The sequence below is a fragment of the Aethalodelphis obliquidens genome, unplaced genomic scaffold (genome assembly GCF_003676395.1).
Source record: "Aethalodelphis obliquidens isolate GAN/ISIS:26980383/991018 unplaced genomic scaffold, ASM367639v1 scaffold13, whole genome shotgun sequence".
Classification (NCBI taxonomy): domain Eukaryota; kingdom Metazoa; phylum Chordata; class Mammalia; order Artiodactyla; family Delphinidae; genus Aethalodelphis; species Aethalodelphis obliquidens.
This window is the reverse complement of record NW_020837957.1, coordinates 4,618,210-4,630,649: the sequence shown is the minus strand read 5'-3', so window position 1 is coordinate 4,630,649 and position 12,440 is coordinate 4,618,210. Positions and strand designations below refer to the sequence as shown.

The 12,440-nt window shown below is 39.6% G+C and overlaps 1 protein-coding gene across 2 annotated transcripts in view; it reads left to right on the top strand.

Annotated features, from left to right (window-relative positions):
• The first annotated feature begins 741 nt into the window (after window positions 1-741).
• Window positions 742-12,440, top strand: part of SLC35D1 (solute carrier family 35 member D1) — a 54,647-nt gene continuing 42,948 nt past the window's right edge. The window contains exons 1-8 of one of the 2 annotated variants that reach the window (XM_027114019.1): window positions 742-1,304; window positions 2,148-2,181; window positions 2,279-2,365; window positions 3,049-3,116; window positions 4,632-4,703; window positions 5,288-5,356; window positions 7,470-7,572; window positions 12,184-12,276. In XM_027114019.1, coding sequence (XP_026969820.1) covers window positions 1,102-1,304; window positions 2,148-2,181; window positions 2,279-2,365; window positions 3,049-3,116; window positions 4,632-4,703; window positions 5,288-5,356; window positions 7,470-7,572; window positions 12,184-12,276 — 729 coding nt within the window. In that variant the 5' untranslated portion in view covers window positions 742-1,101. The remainder of the gene's footprint in view (window positions 1,305-2,147; window positions 2,182-2,278; window positions 2,366-3,048; window positions 3,117-4,631; window positions 4,704-5,287; window positions 5,357-7,469; window positions 7,573-12,183; window positions 12,277-12,440) is intronic. The other variant, XM_027114020.1, reaches the window with a different exon arrangement.

Genomic DNA, 12,440 nt, shown 5'->3' with positions numbered 1-12,440 from the left:
AATATGGAAAAATATTTTAAAGATATAGACAAAATATTTAGATAAATAATTCAAAGTTATTTTTCTGCCTTGACATTAAAATTAGATATGTCATTTCTTTGTTTAAGCTGGTAATAATGATTTGTTTCTCTTATATGACAATGTCTACTGTTTACTGAAAACCAGCTTTATATCCAGAGATTAGGAGATGTAGGCTCAGAGAGTTCAACTAACTGACCCAAGGGCACACAGCTAGTGAGGGGGCATTTCTAGGAAACCCAGAATTGGAACTCAGCTCCTAACACCTTACTGTTTCACCAACCCCCAAGCCACTTTATTATCTTGCTACTTTTTGGATATGGCAGTACAATCTCAAAGACGGTATTGTATGGTGTTTTCTGGGTTCAGAAACCGTAAGAAATCTGAGGCAACGCAGACTGAAATATTGAACAGTTGAATGTTTACTCTTGATCCACATCTGATACTTTTTAAGGGCTTAGGCCCTCTGCAAGAGAGACAGAAATAGCGTTCGAGTGAGGCTAGACGCACGCACATTGTTAACTACTCAGTCAGCCACCTGTTACCGATTGGAGGAAGGTCTGTATTTTGGTTGCCGCAGTTATCTGGAAAATACGGCTCTCAGCCCCACAGCCGCCAGCCTCCGCATCCCAGGTACGCGGCCCCCGAAACACCCGGCGCGGGCTTGCGCGCAGGCGCTAGCCGGTCTCTTCCTTCCGCGATTGTGCTGTGCTGCTAGGCTTCCTGGTGTCCCCGAGTGGTTCCCCCTAAGCTTCTTCTCCCTCTCTGTCCGGGACTCAGGGTCGCCACTGCCCCTTCTCCGGGCCCTCTCCAAGCCCTGCCCAGGCCGAGCCAGGCGCGGCCCCTACCCTCTGACCCCGCGTTGCACAATGCCCGATCAAAGTCCCGGGGCGTGTGAACCACAGCGTCCCTGCCCCTGGGCGGGGGTGGGCGGCGGCCGCGCGGGGAGCCGAGGCGGCGGCGGCAGCCGGCCCAGTACACCGGCCCCGGTCCCGCGAGTCCCTGCGAGCTGTCGCCTCAGACCCCAGCTCTAGTCGGCCCCGCCGCCCGCCGCTCCCCTCGCAGGCCGCCGCCGCCGCCGCCATGGCGGAAGTTCATAGACGTCAGCAGGCCCGGGTTAAAGGAGAAGCCCCCGCGAAATCCTCCACACACAGACATGAGGAGGAGCTGGGGATGGCGTCGGCCGAAACGCTGACCGTGTTCCTGAAACTGCTGGCCGCTGGCTTTTACGGCGTGAGCTCCTTCCTCATCGTGGTGGTCAACAAGAGCGTGCTCACCAACTACAGGTAGGGCCGAGGCGGCGGCGACCCAGGCCGCGGAGAGGAGCGGGCGGCGGCGGCGGCTGGGCGCCGGCTCCCTGGACTTTGCCTGCAAAGTTGGAGCTGAACAAAGTTGGACGGGAGCCGGGGAGGGAGGGAGGGCGGGCGGGCGGCTGATACGCGGCCGGGGCGGCGGAGCCGGCTTGCGCGCCGGCCCGGAGGGGGGTTCCCGCTCCCGGCGCCGAGCTCGGGACTGCCGGGTGAGCGTCCGGGGCCGCGTTCGGAAAGCGCCTGCCCTGCCCGCCGTGCAGCACCTTGGAAACCCTGCAAACCCTGCCCTTCGGAGAGATGGAGCGGAGTTGCTTCGTGACTTTTTTGACTCCTGTGCACGCCAGGCTGGGAGCCCGGAGAGGGATGCCTGGCCTTCCCTGCAGCCTGGGCTAGGTTCCGGGGCTTCAGTGTTCTCTGACTTCGCTGACAGCCTCTGGGGACCTACGCATCCTCAAGCCCATTTAAGATGATTGTGATGCTGCCACTGGGACCACAAAGGCAGAAGCATTTTTTTTTTTAAATGTGTGAAACCGTTCAAGAGATGTATGTCTTCACTTCCAAGACAAGTCAGTTACAGGCAGCCGACTGAAATTGTAGAATCGGACAAGATGAGACAAGTGGCAGCCCGAGGCTACAAAATCAGCGGTGTTGCCTGACAACTGGCAGGGATTTTTCTCAGATTGTCATTTGGATGAGGGGTAGACGTTGGTGTGTTTTGTATCAAAATGCATTGTAAGGTTGCCGATGTGCAAATTGAATTCACCGAGCTCAGGTTTTTCTGACCCTGTGTTTTTTTTGTTTTCTCTACCATTTTTGTAGATTTCCCTCCTCACTATGTGTTGGACTTGGCCAGGTTAGTTGGAATCTTCAGCATTACGTGGTTTGTGTCGTTAGAACTTCTGAATGTGTCTTTATATGTAGAACAGTGAATCTGTGTTCTCTGTTTACAGATGGTGGCCACAGTGGCAGTACTCTGGGTTGGAAAGGCACTCAGAGTAGTCAAGTTTCCTGACTTTGACAGAAATGTACCTCGAAAGGTAAAAAAGAAAAAAAAAGTAATACTTTATGTTCTGAAAAGAAGTCACTATATATATTTTTCATCAGTGCCTTACATATTTAAAAATTGCAGCCTTGAAATCGCCCAATCTAGAGTAGGTATAATGCAGGCAAAGAATAAATATAGTAATATGTGTTTTTAAAAAGTCCCACAGTCTCTTTAAAGTTAAGAAAAAATGCCCCTAGATCTTGTGTTCTGTTTTAATTATTGAACACTTGCTGGGATTACAGTCATTTTGCATTTTCTACGTCCGTCTAATCTGTGTATCCTGCATTCATTATTCTTTGGGTTTATTTTCTTATTCTTCGATCTGCCTCTGCTTGACTCCACCTGAGGATGAAATGCCTTTCCTTTTTCTGCTGACATCAGAACAATGGGCTCTACATTATCATATTGTAAAGAAAGATGTTGTTGTCCCATGTGCTTTGATCATATTCATATTTGTGTTTCTTTTTTCCCCTCCATTCTTTCTGCAGAGAGCTATTTATCCAGGAGTAATGTTGTTTGGGTGCTTCATGGGGGCCAAAATTGTGTGTGAGAACTAATCTTGTGTTTTAAGTAGAAAGAATTTGATCATATAAACAAAACTGTTTCTGTTTGAAAAGGACCTTGTTTTAGCTGCCTTTATTATTGAGTTTTGTTATCCCTTTTTAAATTTTCTAGACGTTTCCACTACCTCTACTATATTTTGGGAACCAAATCACGGGACTGTTCAGCACAAAGAAACTGAAGTATGGATAACTTTATTTTACTAGTGAGGTTAATATAATGTGTTCTTAAAATTGTACTTGAAAATGTCAAATGTTTAACACATTGTTACTGATCCTGGAAAAATGAAAGGACCAGAAACTTAATCTCTTAAGTTTGAAGAGAAAGAAGTTTTTTGTTTGTTTGGGGTTTTTTTTCCCCTTCACTTTGATGATAGAAGTCTTAAAATGTTATAAAATACTGTGATGGGAGATTTTCATTATTTTTACAGACCTGTAATAGTGAAGGATATATGTTAGGCTTCTGAGATTTCAATTCGTTAGTACAATTCATAAATAGTATATTTTAGGCAAATTCCACAAGTAAAATTAGATTGTGGATATGAGAACTTTTGTAGTTTTTCTTTTAACATGGGGTAGTTAAAATAGCATCAGATGGAACCCTGATACAAATATGATTAACATTTTACACATGGCCATATGATTTTAGAGGCAGCATTTTCACTTTTAGAAAGAAGCAGTAGCTCTCTACTCCATGACAACACTTATTATCCTCTAACTTCCCAATTCTTGGCTTTTCCACTTAAAGAGTGTATGTATCAGGTATATGTGATGTTAAAAGTATACACATAGGGAAACCATTTAACAGAAACCCATGGCTTCACCACTGTCACGTGAGCTAAACCTCTGGCTTAATGGGTGATTGTAAAACAGAATGGAGAGATCTCTGAGGGTAGAGACCAAGCTTTTTTCATTTCCTCAGACCCAAGAAACTTGACAGAATGACCACGATGGTATTTCTGGTTAAGGTTCCATGGAAGTCAGATTTATCATGGGTGGGGCATCCTTTTACATCTCATTACCCACTTGGAAAGAAATGCAGACCTGCTGCAAAGTGCTGCTTGTATATAGAGTTTGCTCTTTTTCATCCTTTGTCATCTATCCATCCATCCATCTTTTCACACCCTATCTTTGATTGCCAGTTAAGTATAAGGCACTTTGGGGTGAGATGAGATAGATTCAGAAATAATTATGTTGCAAGAGGCTGTATGTTTGATTAGTGCAAGCACAATCCTCTAGGAATTTAGAGGAAGACAGGACTACTTCCACAAAAGGACAATCAAGGAATGTTTTATGGGGTAAGATTATCACTGATGTTATTTGAAAGTTAGGGGTAGGAAGGGAGGTCAGTCTAGAAAAGAAAGACGAGGTCTTAAAGACTAACATGATTACTGTTCAGGGTGTTTAACATAATACGCAGGGTAAAATTAAAAGTGTCTGTTATCAGTCTTTGTTAATAGATGTATGTTTTCTACCATTTTATAATTAGTTTGGTGTTTTTCACTTCTGGTAGTTTTATAAAAGCAACCCTTTCAGGCTTTCAAATACTTTCTAGAGAGAAATAAGGATTTAATTTAGTCACAGATTAATCAGCATGGAATTTCCATAATGGAAGGAAGAGATTAGCATTATTTTAAAATACTAATTTTGGAGAATCAAATTTTATTTTACCTAAATATCTTTGTTTTTTTCCTGCAGCTTGCCAATGTTTACAGTTCTGAGAAGGTTCTCCATCCTGTTTACAATGTTTGCTGAAGGACTTTTACTCAAGTGAGTTAAATTTCTAATATATCTAGTCTTTAACCAACTTTAATCACCCTGAAAAGGTGCCCAGCATATGTAAGATATTACAATTATTTGTGTTGTTTCTACTTTATCTTTTGAGAAGTTTAAGCAACTTTCTCCCTTTGCTGTAGGAGTTGATAGTTTATGGCTTCCTTATGGAAGCCTGTCTGAACATGAGGTATACTTTCAAGAATTCCTATACCTACTGATGCCACTGGGTGAAGCTGGGTCAGAAGATCAGTATAGGCTTTAAATAGTGTTCATGTCTTGGCTACTTTTACTACAAATGTGTGTGACCATTTTCAACTTAAAGAAATCTGATTAGCAAAAATTCAAGCTCAATAATAATAATAACAAATGGTAAAAATAAGAAAAAATAAGTATACTTACTTATATAAGAAAGTAACTTTTTGCTTCATCAGAGGGGTTCTTATAATATCCAGTTCCTTGGAATCATTTGTTTACAACTTTTTTAAAGAAAACATATATTTTTTGCCTATGTTGCAGAACGAGTCTTTGTAAATAACTAAAGCCACATGTATGTATTTTTTAATTATTTTATTTTGTAGGAAGACTTTTTCTTGGGGTATTAAGATGACTGTATTTGCAATGATTATTGGAGCCTTTGTAGCTGCCAGGTAAGATGGGGGCCTATATAAAACCTATGAGAGTACTTTAGAATTTGTCAATAATTATTGATAATAAATGATCAATTACCAATAAAGAGAATTTTTTTATAGGCTAAATAAGAATCATGTTTTTGAAAAGTAAAAGACTTTTAAAAGTTAAATCTTTTTGGCTGTATGAAGATTAAGGCTAGCAAAATCAGATTCTTGGGATTCTTAAAAGTTAAATTCATTCTAAAAGTTCATTCATTCATTCAGAAGGTTAAATTAGAGTTTATTATGCTATCTTCTATTTATTGAGCATATACCTTGTGCCATACAGTATGTTTGGTATTTTTACACATATTATTTATGTATTTTTCACAACCACTCTGAAAGGTATGGGTATAATTTTCCTATTTATGTTGAGAAAACTAAAATCTAGGTTCAGTAGCTTGCTCAAGGTCACACAGCTAGTAAATGGCAGAGCTGGAATTTGAATCTGTGCCTGACTCCAGAGCCTGTGTGCTTTTATAAACCATGTGACGTTCTTTTCCTTTGCATGCTGCTAAAGAAAACAGTGTCTCAGAGAAGGCAAATGATAATAAATTATTTGCCTTATGGGAAATAAATAATAGAATTGCTTTATTGGGTTTCACATAAGGTATCACAAATGCCGTAACTTAGATATTCTATTAAAGCTTTTTTCCATTGTTCTTAAGTTTAAAGTGAATGGGGAAAATGTATACCCAAAGACTCAGAAAATTGAAATGATGAGTGGAAGCCTTCTACAACATTTTACTCTGCATGTGTGGGTTTGCTAATGCCGCAAATTCTGCCTGACATTGTATTTTCCATCTGGGAGTTCCAGTGTGCTTCTTGAATTGGCTCATTTACCTTCATCATATCCCTGTAGTATAGGTGGGGGAAAAGTACTATAAGTCAGTTCTACTCCACCCTAACTCTCGAAGTGAAATTTCATTCAAAAAAAAAAAAAATAGAGTAGTTAGTTACTAGAATTTCGTTATATAGCTGACTGCTTTTCCCTCTAGGTAACCTTCCTCCTTGGAGAAAAATTCTATACGAGCCTCCTACCTTTCTTTTTAAAGATGCCCTACTAATCTTTGAAGCATTTCATTGAAGCTGGTGCTATCTAAAACAGAGCAAAACAACAGGAGTTTCTCAGGGCTAACTCTGGCCTGCAAAAAGTTTCTGAGGCAGATTGCTATCTGGTAGAACCTTTTACTTGGGAAAAAAATTTGGAGGAAGAGAGTCTTGAGTTAGAGGGTTGTCAGGCTCCTTGGAAGAGGGGTGGGTCATTAGGTAGTTTTGCCCGAAACTGCAGTGGCATAGAGCTCCTCAGAAGTCTGTCCCATGTAGTAGTTTAGCTACAAACAGATAACACCTTTGCAGAATCACAAAATGCAGGGCCCCTGTTTTAGCTAGGGTGCTAAAGTATGCTGAAGGCATACTTAGATTTTCATTTATTCTGTTCAGTTTACTAAGGTCTTGTGCCTCTTGCTCTGCTAAATATCAGGAAACTTCAGTTTCCCTAATCCCACTAGTTACACCTAGTAGGCTCATTAGGCAATTATTTTAAGTATTTGAGTTCCCACTATGTGCTTAGACACTGATGTAGCCTGATCTCAGAACTAAGCACCATCCACACTTCAGAAATTCCACCCAGTGGCCCAACCACCTGTGCAAGACAGCCCTACCTTTTGTGTGAACCTTTGAAAAATGACTGTTAACAACTTCATTCTCCTTTTGTTTTCCTTATCTGTGAAATTGACCTCTGATGCCTTCTGCTTGCTTCAGATATATTGTAATGGTGAATTTGGTTGGTTCTTTCTTGTTGTCTGACTTTGAATTCAAAGCAGTGTGCTATTAACTGACGTGGTTGATTATTGCTAATGATTTTGTGTTTAAGTGTTAGTGCTTCTCATTTCTGAAGACCCCCTTACTGATTATGAAATTACAAACTCTAACCAGGAACCAAGAAATACTAGTAGCTGATAAAATGCCTAATATTCACTTACCTAGATAAGCATATGTTCTTAGAAGTATTGTAGTTCAGACCTATTTAACATTTAATACATGTTCTTTAAATGTTAGTTGTTATTAAAGTGTTACTTATGTTTTGCAGCTCTGACTTGGCATTCGATCTGGAAGGATATGTTTTTATTCTGATAAATGATGTCCTGACAGCAGCAAATGGTGCCTACGTAAAACAAAAATTAGATTCAAAAGTAGGTAGCAGTCTCACGCTTCTTTAAGAGATGTTTACTGTTGTTGGGAATGGTCATGTCAATTCATCACGGGATAAAGTGGGGAATAAGGAAAAATACTTATGAAGGATGCGAAATGCCTATACCTTGGTGCTCACATAAGAAACTTTATTTTCTAATTAGCAGTTAGATTTTACTGTTGGCTTTTCTGGAAGGGACTGGGTGAATATTGACTTTGAGAGGGATACTGATGTAAGTAAGGAGTGTTCATTAGAGAAAAGTGTCATAAACGTTCATGGCTGTGTTCTAGAGGACTTGGTGAGGGACCTGGACAAGAAAAAAGTATCTGGAAGCTCTTGAGCAGATTTCAGAAATGAGTTGGAACAAGAACAAGAATGGACTTTGCATATTTGTCCTACAAATATATAGTAGTCCCTCAATATCCGTGGAGGATTGGTTCGAGGAACCCCCGAGGTTAACAACATCCTCGGATGCTCAAGTCCCTTATATAAATGGAGCAGTATTTACATGTAACCTATGCACATCCTCCCATATACTTTAAGTCATTTCTAGATTACTTATAATACCTAATACAATATAAATGCTATGTAAATAGTTGTAAATACAGTGTAAATGCTGTGTAAACAGTTGCTTGCGTGGCAAATTCAAGATTTGCTTTTTGGAACTTTCTGGAATTTTTACTTTTTTTCCCGAATATTTTCCATCCACTGTTGGTTGAATCCTCAGATGCAGATATGGATATGGAGGGCCAACTGTAATGGGAAACTTAGGCAGTATTAGAATCTCTCTCTTTCAGGGGCAGCACCAAGTTTCCTGGCCTAGATCTCGTACACATGAACTTCATATACCCCGCTCTTTTCCTTCAACTGCAGCATGCACATGAAGGCTTTAAAGATATTTTTATTTGTCTAATGTATATGTTGAATATAAACACACCAAATTTTATTTTGAAATCAAGCCAGACCATCAGAAAGCTGAGCATTCAAGCCATATTTTACTACATTATGGTATAAGATTGCATTATTGTAAGGAGAAGCTACATGGAACTCAGCTTTATATATCCTAGGGTTGTTATTGAAGGAGTTGTCCTTTCTATCATAATGGATCCTATATGAAGACCCACATGAGATCGTTATCGTAGATACCGTCATAGTTTTTCCTAAGCAGCTGGTGTATTTTTATCTAGTACTTAAGTCTTATAACTTGACCATAGCTTTATCTTATTTTCCTACCCCTGTGTTCTCATCAGTCAGATGACCATATCCGCTTAGTTTTTAGTTGGCTCTATTATATGTACAGTATTTCTGAAACTACTTCAGGTCCTTTTTTGGGGTTCAGATCATAAATACAAATGCCCTACCTGCTTGATAGTAGTATTAGTATAGAGTTTGTATCATCTTGGCTGGTGGCTTTGCCTTCTTCAGAAAGGACTGTAGAATATATGGCCATCCCAGTAGTTTTCATTTATTTTGAATAATCTAGAATGTTTATTTTGAATAACCTGGAAGAACTAGGGGCAGTATAGATCTAGTTTCAGCAAATTTTCTTTGAATATACCCTTTATGTCTTGTTCTCCGTTTATTTGCCTTGAAGACTGTATAGTGATTGCATTTTAATGGAAGCTACTATTAAAAAATTTAATCTTTGTGCAATAGCTAGAGAAAAGGGAACAGTTAGAGATTTAGTTTTACTCTCGTTTTTTGCTGCTTTGGAAATATGTAGTAATAATAACATTTCATTTCTCCAGTAGCCTCAGCTGTCTAAAACAGTACTGTCGAGTACAGTTCTGTGATGATGGAAATCTGTTATCTCTGCGGACCATTAATGGTAGCCGCTAGCCACATGTAGCTGTTGAACACTTGATAAGTGACGGCACAACTGAGGAACTGAACTGGTAGTTTAATGTAATTATAATTCAATTGAAATAGCTGTGTTTGGCCAGTGGTTACTATATTGTATAGCACAATCTAGAGTACATCCTAGAACCTAGGAAAAATAGCAAAGAGGGTTTCTGAGTATTTTATTCCCAGGGGAGCCTTTTAGTTCCTCACTCAGAAATGACTTATGGCTTACTTGTATTAGAACTTTTAAGCATATTGATCTGCTTTTCACAGTTCATGGATTAGGAGCAACAATCCTATCTGGAGGCAGAGGCTTATCAGCAATATAAAAGCTCAGCTAATAACAAGAGAAACAGGAAAACTATGAAAGTCAGATGGAACTACTCAAAGATGGACAACACCATATAAAAACACAATACAGTAATGCATGTTAATGATGATGCCCTAAATTAAATTGTAGTCAATGTACTCTGTTTAAGAACAGGGGAAAAGATATTTAAAACAGTTAACAAGTGAAAAGAAAAACAACAGTTTGGCATTTATCAGCTGTCTGGATGGTGTATGTGTGTGTGTGTGTAGGCATCCTCTACTTCCTGGATAAGACTCATGTCTCTTGCTGTTGGGGCACCTGATGTTAAAGGTTGTTTTGTCCTACTGTGGCTTTTTTCTTGCTGCCTTAGAAATCAGGCACACCTTTTCATTGATGCTGTGGTGGCTGTAAGCAATCAGTTATTTGGTTTATCCAGCAGGCAGTAGGGCCACAATGAGATGCTTTTAATCAGGAGTTTTATTACCTATCATTTCAGAACTGCTTATAATCGTGGTCCTTTGAGCATGAATCACATGACATAAAGACTTAGTGCTGCATTTCAGACCTGAATGCAGCTACTGAATTTAAAACATTTTTAACTCAAAAGAAATCACACAAATAACATGTATTTATAATAGAATTAGTAGAAAACATAGATAAGCAAGAGGAAGAAAATATAAATCGTTCTTAATTCCACCATTGAGTGAGAAGCACTGTTTTGGTAGATACCCTTTTGTAAGAATGTGTGTTTGTGTGTATGTGTGCATGTACACACTTAACTATGAGAAAAACTTAAAAGAGTGATGAAATATAATGTTTTCTGACCTGTATTTTTCATTTAGTACTGTTTCATGAACACTTTCCTCATCAATCAGTATTAAACATTTTTACTGGCTGCATAATATTTCATTGTATGGTTGTATCATTAATCAACTAGTTTTCTATTGTTGGGTATTTGTTTCCAGTTTTTCAAAGCTTCTTTTGATATAGCACAGGGAACTCTGCTCAGTATTCTGTAATAACCTAAATAGATACATAACAAAGATTAGATACATGTATATGTATAACTGAATCACTTTGCTGTACACCTGAAACTAACACAACATTGTTAATCAACTCTACTACAATATAAAATAAAAATCAAAAAAAAAATTATCACTGAAAAAAAACCCTGCTTTTGAGAAGGTAGTTTGACTTTTCATATCACTTGGTGATCTTTCAGTCACAGAAGTTAGGCAGATATCATGCCCTTATCCTCACTATTCCTTTACCCCCCCTTTACCCTCCAAACTCAGGCCTACTTTTTTAGGTGACTGCTTCCTGCTGAATGTCCCAGAATTCTGTGCATCAAAGGTGGACCCACAGTTCTCATAGACTCCCTGTGTTTGAAGATGTGTGTGGTCTTCTGTTGCTCCCCAGTAGCTGAGGGCACAACTAGTCATACCATATTTTGGGAATTGTAGGGTAATCTTTTTTTTTTTAATGTTTATTTTATTTATTTATTTTTGGCTGTGTCAGGTCTTAGTTGTGGCACGCGGGATCTTTTGTTGTGGTGCTCAGGCTCTTTGTTGTGGTGCGCGGGCTTCTCTCTAGTTGTGGCGTGTGGTCTTCAGAGCGTACAGTCTCAGTAGTCGTGACACATGGGCGCTCTAGTTGTGGTGCGCAGGCTCCAGAGCATGTGGGCTCTGTAGTTGCAGCACGTGAGCTCTCTAGTTGTGGCGCACAGGCTCAGTAGTTGTGGTGTGAGGGCTTAGCTGCCCCACGGCATGTGAGATCCCAGTTCTCCGACCGGGGATCGAACCCACATCCCCTGCATTGGAAGGTGGATTCTTAACCACTGGACCACCAGGGAAGTCCCTGTAGGGTAATCTTAATCTTCTTTCTTTTTTCTTTTCTTTTCTTTTCTTTTCTTTTTTTTCCTTTTTCTTTTTCTTTTCTTTCTTCTTAATCTTCATTGTACTTCCCGTATACATTTTCAGAAATACTTCACTGGGAAGTTATGTCTGTCTGTGTGTTGGTCTAGGTGTGAGTCTTTGTGTCTGTTAAATTGCACTCTGTTATAGTTTTGAAAAACCCGAGACTAACTTGGTGACTTTTATTCTGTTCTGGAAAGGGAAGGGCTTCAAGGACGTGCTTCTGTAGAGATGTATGTTTGTGTTCAAAATAACTTCTTTTCTCCTTGCTGTTTTGAGGCAGCGAGTTGATGTCATTTTTATTTCTCTGATCTTAAGCACTCAAGGAATTTATTTCAAATAAACTTGAAATCTTGTAAGTTTGCTTTTTTTTTTTTTTTTTGGAAAGCTTAGGTCATTAATGTTTGCAAGACTTCTGACTTGACTAATTTGCTGTGTATGTTGTGGGGGAGGGGTGCATGTTTGTAATGGGGGTGGCACTCTGTACAGGGTTGTCTTTCTCTGTCTACCGGAACCAAATGAAACACCTAATTTTTTATTCTCCTAGGAGCTGGGAAAATATGGTCTGCTCTATTACAATGCACTGTTCATGATTCTGCCCACCCTAGCCATTGCATATTTTACGGGAGATGCGCAAAAGGTAGGACTTTCTGATTATGGCTTCATGGTGTATGTTTTTGAATTTTATTTTAATTTGTATTACCAAGAGATAGACAGTTGGGTTGTTAAAAAGTAATGTTCTTAGTAAGTGACCAAAGACTGAGAATTTACCTTTTAGCTTGCTAATGTCATGCTAACCTTTTT